Source organism: Poecilia reticulata, chromosome 14 (genome assembly GCF_904066995.2).
Source record: "Poecilia reticulata chromosome 14, P_reticulata-male-v2, whole genome shotgun sequence".
Taxonomy (NCBI): domain Eukaryota; kingdom Metazoa; phylum Chordata; class Actinopteri; order Cyprinodontiformes; family Poeciliidae; genus Poecilia; species Poecilia reticulata.
In genome coordinates this window covers 28,432,136-28,445,331 of record NC_088843.1, presented here as the reverse complement: position 1 = coordinate 28,445,331, position 13,196 = coordinate 28,432,136, and the positions used below count along the sequence as shown (strand labels likewise).

At 39.6% G+C, this 13,196-nt stretch overlaps 1 protein-coding gene across 6 annotated transcripts in view; it reads left to right on the top strand.

Annotated features, from left to right (window-relative positions):
- Positions 1-316: 316 nt before the first annotated feature.
- Positions 317-13,196, top strand: part of tiprl (TIP41, TOR signaling pathway regulator-like (S. cerevisiae)) — a 33,214-nt gene continuing 20,334 nt past the window's right edge. For 3 of the 6 annotated variants that reach the window (XR_001777254.2, XM_017308536.2, XM_008428656.3), the window contains exons 1-5: positions 317-477; positions 7,112-7,217; positions 9,365-9,544; positions 10,694-10,793; positions 10,959-11,090. Coding sequence is in view for 5 of the 6 variants with exons in the window: in XM_017308536.2 (XP_017164025.1) it covers positions 7,114-7,217; positions 9,365-9,544; positions 10,694-10,793; positions 10,959-11,090 (516 nt within the window). In the remaining variant the exon portion in view is untranslated. Of the gene's footprint in view, positions 478-1,605; positions 1,705-7,111; positions 7,218-9,364; positions 9,545-10,693; positions 10,794-10,958; positions 11,091-13,196 lie in introns of those variants that run through there. The other 3 variants (XM_081615760.1, XM_081615761.1, XM_008428658.2) reach the window with 3 other exon arrangements.

The following is a 13,196-nucleotide window of genomic DNA, read 5'->3' as shown; positions in this document are numbered from 1 at the left end:
CTACCCTCTTATTGCTTCGCAAAAAAATTTATCAGCACAGAAACTCCAATGCTATATATGTATATAATATTTTTTGTCATAGTACCGCCAAGAATTTAAAACTACTTTCACCTACTTTCAAACTACTTTCTACTATATATATATATAATATGCAGTTGTCACAGCTCCCAAAGCTGAGTTTAAAACTACTTTCACCCCTGTGTATGTGTGTGCACGCGCGCGAGCTTGTGTGTGAAAGAGATAGAGAGGACGAGACAGTGTGTGAGTTTACACACTCATTGAGGTGCGTATTTTTAAATTCCATCTGAGTATCATTGATGACCACATTCCAGTCCCTTAGGTGGCGGTAAATGCACCTTAAGTTGGTTGCCATCCGCCAATAAAACACAAAAGAAGAAGAACCTAACCCGAAGAAGAAGAAGAAGAAGAAAGGGAAAAGATAAAGACCCAAATCTCTCCTCCTAAAAAGGATATTAGGTAACCTTTAACTATATTCTTGTCCGCTTTAGGTGTATCTCTTTTTACTTTATGTATTTATTTGATTACAGGAAGTGATGCTGACTGAATCGCTTGAAAATATTGTGGCTTTTGATTGTTAAACCAAAACTGTTTCCCGACAGTTTTTGTAATGGGTCGCCAGAATCCACTTCACCATCATCATGTGCTATTTACATTCACCACAATGCGTCTTAAGGTAGCTTCGGTGTGGTGCGAAGAAACTATAGAAATGCATTCTGGACCGATGACAGTCACGACGTGAGAGTATAGTATAACTAGAACTAGCAGTTCGATTTTTAAAAATCTTTTATTTTTATTTCTGAGTAATTTTTATAAATGCAGTGTAAGAAACGGGTCGTAAAGAATAATGGAATGCATTGTGCAGATATATACACTATTGCCAAAAGTATTTGCTCACCCATCCAAATGATCGGAATCAGGTGGTTCCCTGGTCAGGTGTATAAAATGAATCACCAGGCATACAGACTGAAAGATGGGTCGTTCTCAGGACCTCCGTGGATTCCAGCGTGGAACTGTGCAACTAATCCAGTCATCAAATGTCCTCGCTGCCAGGGGTGAAAGTAGTTTTAAATTCTTGGGGGTACCATGACGAAAAAAAAGTTTGTGTGTGTGTGTGTGTGTGTGTGTATATATATATATATATATATATATATATATCTTTGTGTGCTTTGGAGTTTCTGTGCTGATGAACTTTTTTGCGAAGCCATAAAAGCTGGTAGCTCTTGAATTGCTACAAAATAAAGCTGTATTTCCTCCCTCAGCCCCACTGGCTGCAATGTTGACACCTTGAGATGCCATGAGACCTAAATCCTGAACATCATGGCATGGAGTGGATCCCAGTTTTCCATGTCTGGCATATAACCATTTATTTTAGCTTTTAAACTGGTTCTATTGATCCTGTATCCAGACAGAGGGATAATCAGTAGCTTAGCATCTTGACCTGTTTGTTCTGAAGATCCTGCAGCTTCCACTTCTCTTCCTAACAAGGCGCCTCCTCACCCTGACTCTCATACTGACAGGAGGAACCACAGAGCTCTGTTAGGTTAAAGCTCATCTTATGAAGTTGGGATATTTTTCCTCCAACAGGTTCCAGAGGAATCACCTCAAACCAGATGTTGGACTGGATTTTATTTCACTGTCATTTGTGAATATTAGAGCCTTATTTTCAACAGTGGAGCTATAAAGGTTTGAAAAAGGTTATTTTGGAGAAAGTCTCATCAATATTTCCACTAAAAGAGAGGCAAAAAAATTGTTTGATAAAGGAAAAGTCTCTCAGACTCTGAGTTCAAAGCACCAAATTATTTTTTATATTAGACAATTAATTTAATTTCACATAATTATCGCGGTAGAAGCCATTTGTCTGTTAGACATTAATGAAACATATTTACTGTGTTTGCTTGTTGTAAATGACGTATACTCACAAAGAACGAGGTAATTAGTACAAGTTTGTCGTTTATTGAACATTCAGAAATTACAGCGGCTGTGATGAGCCACAGCAAAGGTAAAGAAAAGTAAAATAACTTGAACAGGTGATCAACTCTAAACCACTCGCACCTTTTTACTCTCCGTCTCTCTCTGTTATTTAAGCACACCCATTGCTATGGCAACCGCCTGCACTCAATGCTCCATGTTAAAAACATAACATTCAGTCCGTTACGATATTAGGTTTGCAGGCTTGATATTTATTTTGCGATCATTAATAAGCGCTAAATGAACACAGTGGTGGTTGATTAGTTAATTTTAACTCCAGCTCTGCTAGTTATTTTGGTAATGGAACCGAAACGCACAGAATTGCGCAACACCTTGTTGAAACAATAATTACTGAGATTATTATTGTTGTTGGGTCATTCATTTGAACATGTTTTGGTGATATTTTTGTTGTTCTTTAATAAAGTTATGAACGTTTTAAGCCAATCAGAGGAGGACATGCTGCTCTCAGCCTCCTGGCTGCGTTCAGTTTGTCACCTGATGCCGAGATCAACTCAAAACCTTCAGTGATCGACATATTGCACTGCTGCTCTAGCAAAACACGAACAGTTCAGAAACAATATGAAATGGGAAAAAAAGTTATTAACTGATTAAGTCGTGTTTTAGATTGTTCTTGAAAAACTAATCAGTCACGGCTTCACAGTGAACCCGTTGATGTTTTACAGCAGACAGCCGCTCCCCTCTCTTGCAGGTACTGCGTACCCCCGCTGAATCCTTTAGGGGTATGCAGTACCCTGCTGTACCCCCTTACTTTCACCGCTGTATATACTTGAAAATGGAACCTCATCAGTTACCTCCTCTTTATGAATAGTAAGCTGTTCACAGCAAATTTCAACTCTTAGGGAGTTGAATTAACACTTTGAAAGTGTCTATACTGGTCCACTCTTGATCGTGTCAAAATAACACTTATGAAAGTGTTATGTGTGATAGAGTGGAATCAACACTCTCAGTAGTTGAAATTTAACACACATCAGTGTTGATTTAACCCTAACATGGCGCCTCCTCACTGGTCGGCTCCTCAAGCCGACCAGGGATTACGTTAACATTCAGTCCGTTACGATATCAGGTTTGCAGGCTTGATATTTATTTTGTGATCTTTAATAAGCCTCATGAACACAGCGGTGCTAGATTTTTTTGGTTATGGAACCGAAACGCACAGAATTGCTCAACACCTTGTTGAAACAATAATTACTGAGATTATTATTGGGTCATTAATTTGAACACGTTTTGTTGATTATTTTTGTTGTTGTTGTTCTTTAATAAAGTTACGAACGTTTTGATAAGGAGCCAGGCGGCGGCAGCGTGTCAGTTAGTGTGTGTTACCCAGAAAGCAGTTGGGCACAATATCGCAACACCAACACAGTGAGTCAAACAATGGCTGGGGAGGCCTACTACACTGCTCAAAAACATAAAGGGAACACTCAAATAACACATCCTAGATCTGAATGAATAAAATATTCTCATTGAATACTTTGTTCTGTACAAAGTTGAATGTGCCGACAACAAAATCACACATAAATCACCAATGGAAATCAAATTTATTAACCAATGGAGGCCTGGATTTGGAGCCACACACAAAATTAAAGTGAAAAAACACACTACAGGCTGATCCAACTTTAATGTAATGTCCTTAAAACAAGTCAAAATGAGGCTCAGTATTGTGTGTGGCCTCCATGTGCCTCTATGACCTCCCTACAACGCCTGGACATGCTCCTGATGAGGTGGCGGATGGTCTCCTGAGGGATCTCCTCCCAGACCTGGACTAAAGCATCCGCCAACTCCTGGACAGTCTGTGGTGCAACGTGACGTTGGTGGATGGAGCGAGACATGATATCCCAGATGTGCTCAATCGGATTCAGGTCTGGGGAACGGGCGGGCCAGTCCATAGCTTCAATGCCTTCATCTTGCAGGAACTGCTGACACACTCCAGCCACATGAGGTCTAGCATTGTCCTGCATTAGGAGGAACCCAGGGCCAACCGCACCAGCATATGGTCTCACAAGGGATCTGAGGATCTCATCTCGGTACCTAATGGCAGTCAGGCTACCTCTGGTGAGCACATGGAGGGCTGTGCGGCCCTCCAAAGAAATGCTGACCAAAACATCAGCCAGACAGCATAGGTACTGAGAAGTGGTCTGTGGTCCCCACCTGCAGAACCACTCCTTTATTGAGTGTGTCTTGCTAATTGCCAATAATTTCCATCTGTTGTCTATTCCATTTGCACAAAGGCAGGGGAAATTGATTGTCAATCAGTTTTGCTTCCTAATTGGACAGTTTGATTTCACAGAAGTTTGATTTACTTGGAGTTATATTATGTTGTTTAAGTGTTCCCTTTATTTTTTTTGAGCAGTATCTAAGCAACATTTGAATCTTAGTTTGACTTCTATGGGTCTCAACAAGTTGTTTACTGAGAAAAACACATTTGTTATTCATTGCTACTTACTAGTCATGTTTGGTGGTGCAGCTTGAACACACAAGAATTTAAACCACATTTTACTGTAACTTTGACCCCCCACCAAAATTTCTCTTTAAAAAAAAGAGAATAATGAGATGAGATTTACGCCCTTGACCATAGCTGCTCACAGATGTCTACTTCTGACCTCAGACTGACTTCAACAACTCTTTCCCATAACTTCATTGAATGACTCATCAACTTTATACCTCTGTAGTTGCCACAATCTTGGACATCTCCCTTGTTCATGAAAATTGGTACCAGCACACTTCTCCTCCATTCCTCAGGCATCCTCTTACTCTCTAGGATCTCATTGAATAGCCTTGTCAAAAACTCTACTGCTAGCTCTCCTAGACACTTCCATACCTCCACAAGTATGTCACATGGCCCACTGCCTTTCCACTCTTCATCCTTTTCAATGCCTTCCTTACTTCGTCTTTACTAATATTTGCTGCTTCCTTATCCACAGATGCAGCTTCTTCTCCTCTTTGTTCTTTCATTTTCTTCATTCATCAACTTTTCAAAGTACTCCTTCCATCTTCTTATCACACGTTTTGCATCTGTCAGTAAAGTTCCATCTTGGTCCTAAATCACCTGTTGTACATCCTTCCCATCTCTACCTCTCTGCCTCGCCAACCTGTATAAGTCCTTCTCTACCTCCTTACTCTCCAGCCTACTATACAAGTCAGTGTATTCATCTTGTTTGGCTTTAGCTACCTCTACCTTCATTTTACACTGCATCTCCCTGTACTCTTGGTGACTCTCTTCAGTCCTCACATTGTCCCATTTCTTCTTGGCTGCTCTCTGTACCCATATTTGCATTTCCTTATTCCACCACCAAGTCTCCTTGTCAACTTTCCTTCCAGAAGACATACCGAAATACTCTCTTACCTGTCTCCCTAATAGCATTAGCAGTTGGCCAGTCATCTGGAAGCATGTTCTGGTCACCCAGAGCTTGTCTCAACTCCTCCCTGAAAGTCACACAACATTCTTCCTTTTTCAGCTTCCACCACTTTGTCCTCGGTTCTTCCTTTGCCCTCTTCACCTTTCTCACCTTCAGAGTCATTCTACACGCCACCATCCTGTATGGTTTAGCAACATTCTCACCTACCACTGGATTCCTTCAGATTGTCTCGTCTACACAAGATGTAATCCACCTGCGTGCTTCTACCTCTGCTCTTGTATGTCACCCTGTGTTCCTGTCTCTTTTGGAAGAAAGTATTCACTACAGCCATTTCCATCCTCTTTGCAAAGTCTACCACCGTCTGTCCTTCTGTATTCCTGTTCTGGATGCCAAACCTGCCCATCACGTCCTTATCACCTGTACCCTGCTCTTACATGTTCATTAAAATCTGCCCCAATCACCACTCTCTCACCTTTGTGGATATTTTGCATCACTTCATCTAACTCACTCCAGAATTTCTCCTTCTCTTCTAACTCGCATCCAATCTGTGGGGCATAACCACTAACAACATTGAGCATCACGCCTTCAATTTCTAACTTCAGGCTAATTAACCTACCTGACACTCTTTTCACCTCCAGAACATTCCTGATCAACTCCTCTTTTACGATAATCTCTACACCATTTCTCTTCTTGTCCACTCCATAGTAGAACAGCTTGAACCCTGCTCCTAGACTTCTAGCCTTACTGCCTTTCCACCTGGTCTCCTGGACACACAATATGTCCACCTTTCTCCTCTGCATCATGTCAGCCAACTCTTTAGCTTTCCCTCAAAGTTGTTACCTAGTTCTTACCTTTTCTCATCTCTCTCTGCCTACGATCATGTCTTCCTCCCCTTCTTCTTTGCTGACCAACAGTACTCCAATTTCCACTGTTACTTTGTTGGTCACTAGCACCAATGGCGGTCATTGTTAACCCGGGCCTCAACCGATCCGGTTTACTGGAGACCATATTCTTGATTCACATGTCAGATTTGACAGATGTTTTACGCCGGATGCCCTTCCTGATGCAACCTTCTGCATTTACTCGGGCTTGGGACCGGCACAAAAAACACAAAATGACCCCCTTTGTGCCTGCATTTCCAATAAAACGCATATTAAACTAATTTGCAAAGTATTTGAAGTGACAAAACAAAGTGTTTACTGCAACTTTCTGACCTCCAGAAAGCCCATCAGGCTCAGCAGGTTGAAACCAACATCAGAACAATAAAATGTGTGTTTGAATTAGTGTTATAAATCAGTTAGAAATGTAATCAAATTAATCACAGTCTGGCATTAGTGATTAATTGTTTAATCACTAACTTTGTAAGTTTGAAATGTAAATATGCACAAAGTTGTGCAAGCCCCTCTTGCCTCACTCCAACCAATTAAAATGCAAGCAGTTATTTAATTTTTTTTGTTTGGTTTTTATAGCAGAAAGCAGGTGTAGTCTCAGTACTTACCAGCAACTAAGGGAAACTTACTCCTCTACACATTCATGCAAGTAGTAGCAAACTTGATTAGGAGACAATTGACAGATAAAAGATATTTTATTTTCTAGTTTTTGGGTGCCCCATCCCTTCCTGATGCGGTCCTGGACAAATGCACAAGCAAAATAAATATTCTTTTGTGGATAGCGCACCAAAACAGTTTTGTTTTCTGCTACTAAAACATTTTTAAATCACCTAATTGTCTTGTTTGTATCCCTTTTAGCAATGATGTTGCATGGCTTCAAGAGCAGTAAGCAGGATTTCACTTTTGGATCATGGAAGGTGACGGCGGCAAAAAACCACATCATGAAATCTAAAGACATTGAACGGTATGTCTCTAAACTTTAATGGCATTTTTTCACACTTATTACACTGTGATAACATCTAGGTCACTTTTTGCTTTTCCTTTGAAGATGGCACCACATGCCCTGGTAAAATAAATATTTAATATATCAAAATTTTTCTCAATTTGAATACATCTAATAGGGCTATTGATAGAAAATGTACTCCAGGTGTTGGCAACACCCCTCTGCACCTACACACAAAACAATCTAATCATTAATAATCAAACCTGTCCACAAATTTAGTTATCGATAAAAAACTGAGATACATTTCTGGAAGTGTGTTTCATAACTATATTAATTACTTTGTGAAAATTTCCTTTTTGATACTGAGAACTTGAAGATGTCTCCTATATGAATTGTCTCTCACTCCCTCTCTTCCTTCGTATCTATCTACCTACTTGCATACTTACTTACCTACATGTTGCTGGCCACACCAACAGGTGTGATTGTGATGCAACTTAGATAATTAACTGTGCCATTGTTGCAGTTTTGCTTTCTTTCTCTAAAACTATTTAACATTTTATGTAGCTGTGTGGATAGAGTGGCTGTTATGCCAGTCATTTAACTATTGTTCATCAGCCTAATGGCTGAAGGAAATAAACTGATCTTGTGGTGGGAAGTTCTGGTCCTGAGTGACCGACTAAGGCCTGTGCTAAGGACAAATTTTGTCAACAGAGAGGCCAGCCTACTTGATTGAATGGTGGTGTGTGTTTGATCCACACATCCACAAATTCTGAGGTGAACGAGCAGGTGCCACAATATCTCATGAGCCCAATGGTGGGGAGGGCCATTTGACTCCTAATACACTGTGGGAAACCATGTTTTGCCAGGAGTGGGTGATTTAAGCACAGTGCTGACATGATTCAGAAGGTTTCCTTTTTCTTGTTTCTAATGGAAGCCCAAAATGCTGCCAAAATTATTAAAATTAGCTGGGGTATAACGACTGCATCAGGCTTCATGACTGCTATTGACTAGCGCTTGTGAGATAGCAGTAACCTCAACTAGAAACCTAATCTACATTGTGAGGTCTTTCTTACATAACCTAGTTTTTGCACAGCACTTTCTTTTTGTGTTGCTTTCCTGTGTCATTACACATCATTTCACGTAGCTTAATTTATGGATTGCTTGTCTTGCTACATAACATCTCATAACATGTCAATAGGATACTAGAATTATACTCATTGAGAAAAACATTGTTTTCTTTACTAATATTACCTTCTTTTACTGGTTTGATTTTATAAGAAGCAACAGCTAAATGAGCGTTAGTTTATCACATTAGCTAACAAGAGCTAATAAACACAACTGCTTTAAAAGTTTCACCATTTGGTAAATAATGACACTTTTAATGTAAAGTTGCTCTAAAAGTTGTATTAAAAGTCCATTAAAAGTGCCAACTTTGTATGATTTTGTAAATTACGATGATGCAAAGTTGGCATTTTTAATGGACTTTCAATGCAACTTTTAGAGCAACTTTACATTAAGTGTCATTACTTACTGAATGATACTTCATGACAACTGTCATAAACATTCATAAAGACTTCTTTATGTTCATGACAGATGTTGCCAGTCTTATGCACACCCCTTCAAATAAAGCATTACCCCAGCATCTATGTTTTCGCCATTTCCTACATGTTCTACCAGTTTAAGATCAAAGAAGGTTGTAACTTCTATTGTATAACATCTTCAAAATAAAAGTGCTGGACAAGACAGATTCTAGATTGATCACAGGTGTCAAACTCCAGTCCTCAAGGGCCACTGCCCTGCAACTTTTAGATGTGCCTCTGCTGCACCACACCCGAATACAATAATTAGGTCATTAACAAGGATCTGGAGAAGGTATCTACACAAGGAGGAGGTAATGAAGCCATTTCATTCCAGTGTTTTGTACCTGTGACTCATCTAAAACCTGCAGGACATCGGCCCTCGAGGACTGGAGTTTACACCTCTGTTCTAGATGGTTAACATAACCATGCATATACAAACAGACACACTCATTCCCTTATTTTCTAATGAATATTTCTTTGAATATTGCAATGAATGAATTGCCCATTGCTGTGTGCCCATCAAAGCTGTGGCTACATCAAAATTTATTAGGAATGAGAAATGTTACTTTTTATTCTTTGCCTGGCCAGATTAGCAGATGAACTGAACATGCCTTCACTCCCAGAGATGTTGTATGGGGATAATGTTCTGCGGATCCAACACACAGACCACTACGGCATTGAATTTAATGCTGTTGATGCTCTCAAGAAAGTCAACAATATGGAAGACACTGTGAAGGTGGCCTGTGCTCAAGAATGGCAGGAGAGCAGGTAAGACACAAACATGCCAACATACATTGAACATAATCATGTAATTGATTTATGGTAAAAGCAACATCTTATACTGCGTATATCCAGCTTCTTAAGTACCAAGTGAAATACTCCCTTCTAAAATCTTGGTTTATGGTGTTTTGGGATCAACCAATCAAACCAAAGCAAACTAATCTGAACTACTTTTCTACTTTTTTGGCTGGCATTGAAACTTTTTCATTGTGCAAGGAAACAGGTTTTTACTGTGCACATGAGAATACAACTTTTAACTTAAACTTGGATTAATAACGAAGCCCTGCTAAGTCCAACGCTAAAGCTCTGCTTGGGTTAACACTGTAGCAACCTTAAGCTCAATCTACGTGAGCTACAATCACACATTCAGTCCTTCATTTGTTATATTTCATAAAATGTTTACTTAGTTTTACATGAGCTAACAAGAGCTAAGAAATACAACTGCTTTAGAATGTTGACTATATCCTCTTTTATATGTTTATTTGGAAAGCAAACAAATGTGTTGGTGAAATCTGGGCGAAGGGGAGTAGTTCAATTGGCCATCCTAAAAAGCAATAAATTATAATTGCAGTTTATTAATTTCTATTTGTGAACAAACAGAGCTCAAACTCAAAGTTTAAACTCTGCATCAGATTGAAGCTATAGTAACAAAACAGTTTAACTATAAATATTGTTCTTTGAACTTTTACAAAGTAAACTTGCCAGCTCCTATAAATTTTACATTTAAATGTTAAACAATTTAAAATATTTTAATTTATTTATGCTGAAACAATTAAATCAAATTTAGCAGCATAAATAATCTCAATAAATAAACACTACATTTACATATCTGTAGCCTGTATTAAAATGCTATCTAAACCCACAACTAGTCTTAAAAATAAATAAAAAAATACAATTAAAATGAATATCAATTATTTGCACTTCTGTTAAGTCAGAGGCTCCATACGGCCCTCCATGGCATGTGTTTGTGGTTGCAGAATTTTGTGTTAGCATTTGTTTTGTTTTTTTTGTTTTGGAGTTTACGTCATACACCACTTCACAGCTTGTTTCACCATTTGTTGCATGTTTGCATCTGCTGGCCACCATATATCATAGATAAACGTCGTATGTAACCTTGTCAACATGATGTCATTTTAGAGCTGAGTCTGAACACGCCCAAGAAGTACTGAGGCCTTTCGACTGGACGTTCACCACAGATTACAGAGGAACGCTTCTAGGAGAAGAACTCCAGATAAAGGTTACTTTCACTTTCTTTCTTGTTTTCTTTCTTCCTCGTTTTCTTTCTTTATCTTTTCTCTCTTGTTGACCTTATCCATTTGTAAAGGTAAGGTTTCTCTGTAGATGTTTTTAGTACAGAGTATGTGTAACTCATGTTGTGTAACTTCTCTCTGGCTTTATAAAGGTGACTAATACAGAGGAGCGCATTGACATAGAGAAGCTGAAAGCTCGAGAGCACATCATGTTCTTTGAAGAGGTTTTGCTGTTTGAAGATGAGCTTCATGACCACGGTGTCTCAATGATTAGTGTCAAAATTGTAAGTGTGTCTTATTATTAACTATTAAGTTATACATTTTTATACTGGAATTATACAATTTCAAATCAGGAATCATAATGATAAGCTCTTAACTGACTAGGTTCACAAGCCCTGAAATCTGATCATATGGTTTGAATTATTTTGCTCTTTGAACTCTTTGACTCTAAATATATTTCAATATACCTCAAAGAAGTAGATATCAGTGTTGTGATGTTTTTCCTATATTTGTGGGGAGTACAGAGTACTGGTAACAATGGGCTTGATTTGGGAGACGTGGAACATAGGGTGGACACGGCGATTTGGACGGAGCCAGAGACGGACGACTGATGACTGACCTTATTGACATATGGACCAATAAAGCATGGAGCGAGCTTCTTCAAGATGGATCTTAATGGAATATCTCTAGAAGAGAGCCATACTATCTGTCCTGGTAGACAGATAGTATGCTAAATATTAGCATATTTAGGTGCTAGTATGAGTCTGCGATTGGTGAAGCGACGGTTCCGGATTGCAGTGCACTGATGGGCTGAAAGGGCGTTGGACCAGACGGGTCTATACCGTTGGATATGGTGGATATGGTGGCTGACTGAAGTAAGGGAAATATCCTTCTCGTCTTCAAGGAAGAGGGGAAGCAGGCAACCTAAGGAAGGGAAGTGGCCTGTGGCTGTGGAGATGTGAGAATTGTGAGCGTATTCTATTCAGGGAAGAAACTTACTCCAGTCTGAGGGATTGGATTATGAAAGACAGTGGAGAATAGATTCAAACTCCTGGTTCATACATTCTGTGTGACCATTGGACTTGGGGTGATGACCAGATGAGACCTTAGCAATTAGGGCAAGAAAAAGAAATTGTTTACATACTTGGAAGATGAATTGTGGTCTGACAGGATTTCCACGGGGATGCCATGCAGCCGGAAAACATGCTTGCCGAGTAGCTGAGCGGTTTGGAAACCTGAAGGGAGTCTCCTGAGGTAGATATGCCTTTGAGAAACGGTCGATTATGGTTAGAATTGTGGTCATACCTTGGGATGTGGGGAGTCCGGTAATAAAATCTATGGCGAAGTGGAACCAAGGACGCTGGGGACACTGGGGTGGAGCAGATCTGCAGGTGGTCGAAGAGAAGGTTTATTATGACCACAGACTTGATAGGCAAGGACAAACTCCTTAATGTCTTTATGTAAGGACAGTCACCAGAAGAGATAAGTGAAATGGTTCTGCTAATACCTGAGAGGGCAGAAAACTTGATGGAATTTAACCAGTGAATAAGAGAACAGACGGAGGTGGGAACATAAGTCCTATTGGAAGGACCGTTACTTGGGTAAGGTTCATTCTGTAAGGCTTGATTTACAATGTCTTTTATATCCCATGTGACCGCACCAAATGTACAGCTGGGGGGTAAAATGAAAGCTGAGGTTTCTTCAGCACCGTCGGGAGGGTTTGGTGTTCTTAGAGCCTGGGCGATATGAAATGGAAATTAAACTTGGAGAAAAACATGATCAGCTTCCTGGGTCCATGTGAAAGTGATCTTGGTAGAGGTTAGTGCAGTTAACGGTGTGGAGGTTTGGCTGTAATTTCTGATAAAGCGTCTATAAAAATTGGAGAATCCTAGAAATTTTTGCAGTTGCTTACGTGACTTTGGAACTAGTCACTCCATGACCGCCTTTATCCTTCCTGGATCCGGTCGAACCTACCAGCTCTCAAGAATGTAGCCAAGAAAGGAGATTGCTGTTTTATGAAATTTCTCAGCCTTAACAAAGAGACGGTTCTCTAATAGGCGCTGGAGAATGAGATGGATGTGTCTGTGGTGGTCCTCAATTTTCCAGGAGTAAATCAGGATGTCATCCAAATAGATGAAAACAAAAATGTTCCAAAAAATCACTGAGGACATTATTCATGAGGACCTGGAAGACTGAAGCAAAATTAGAGAGACTAAACGGCATAAGATATTTGAAATGTCCAACAGGCATTTTGAAAGCCGTTTTCCATTCATCTCCTTTGAATACGGATGAGATGGTAAGCATTGTGGAGATTTAGCTTAGAAAAGATTGTTGCTTCTTGTACGGGTTCAAAAGCAAATGAAATAAGTGGAAGTGGATATTTGTTTTTT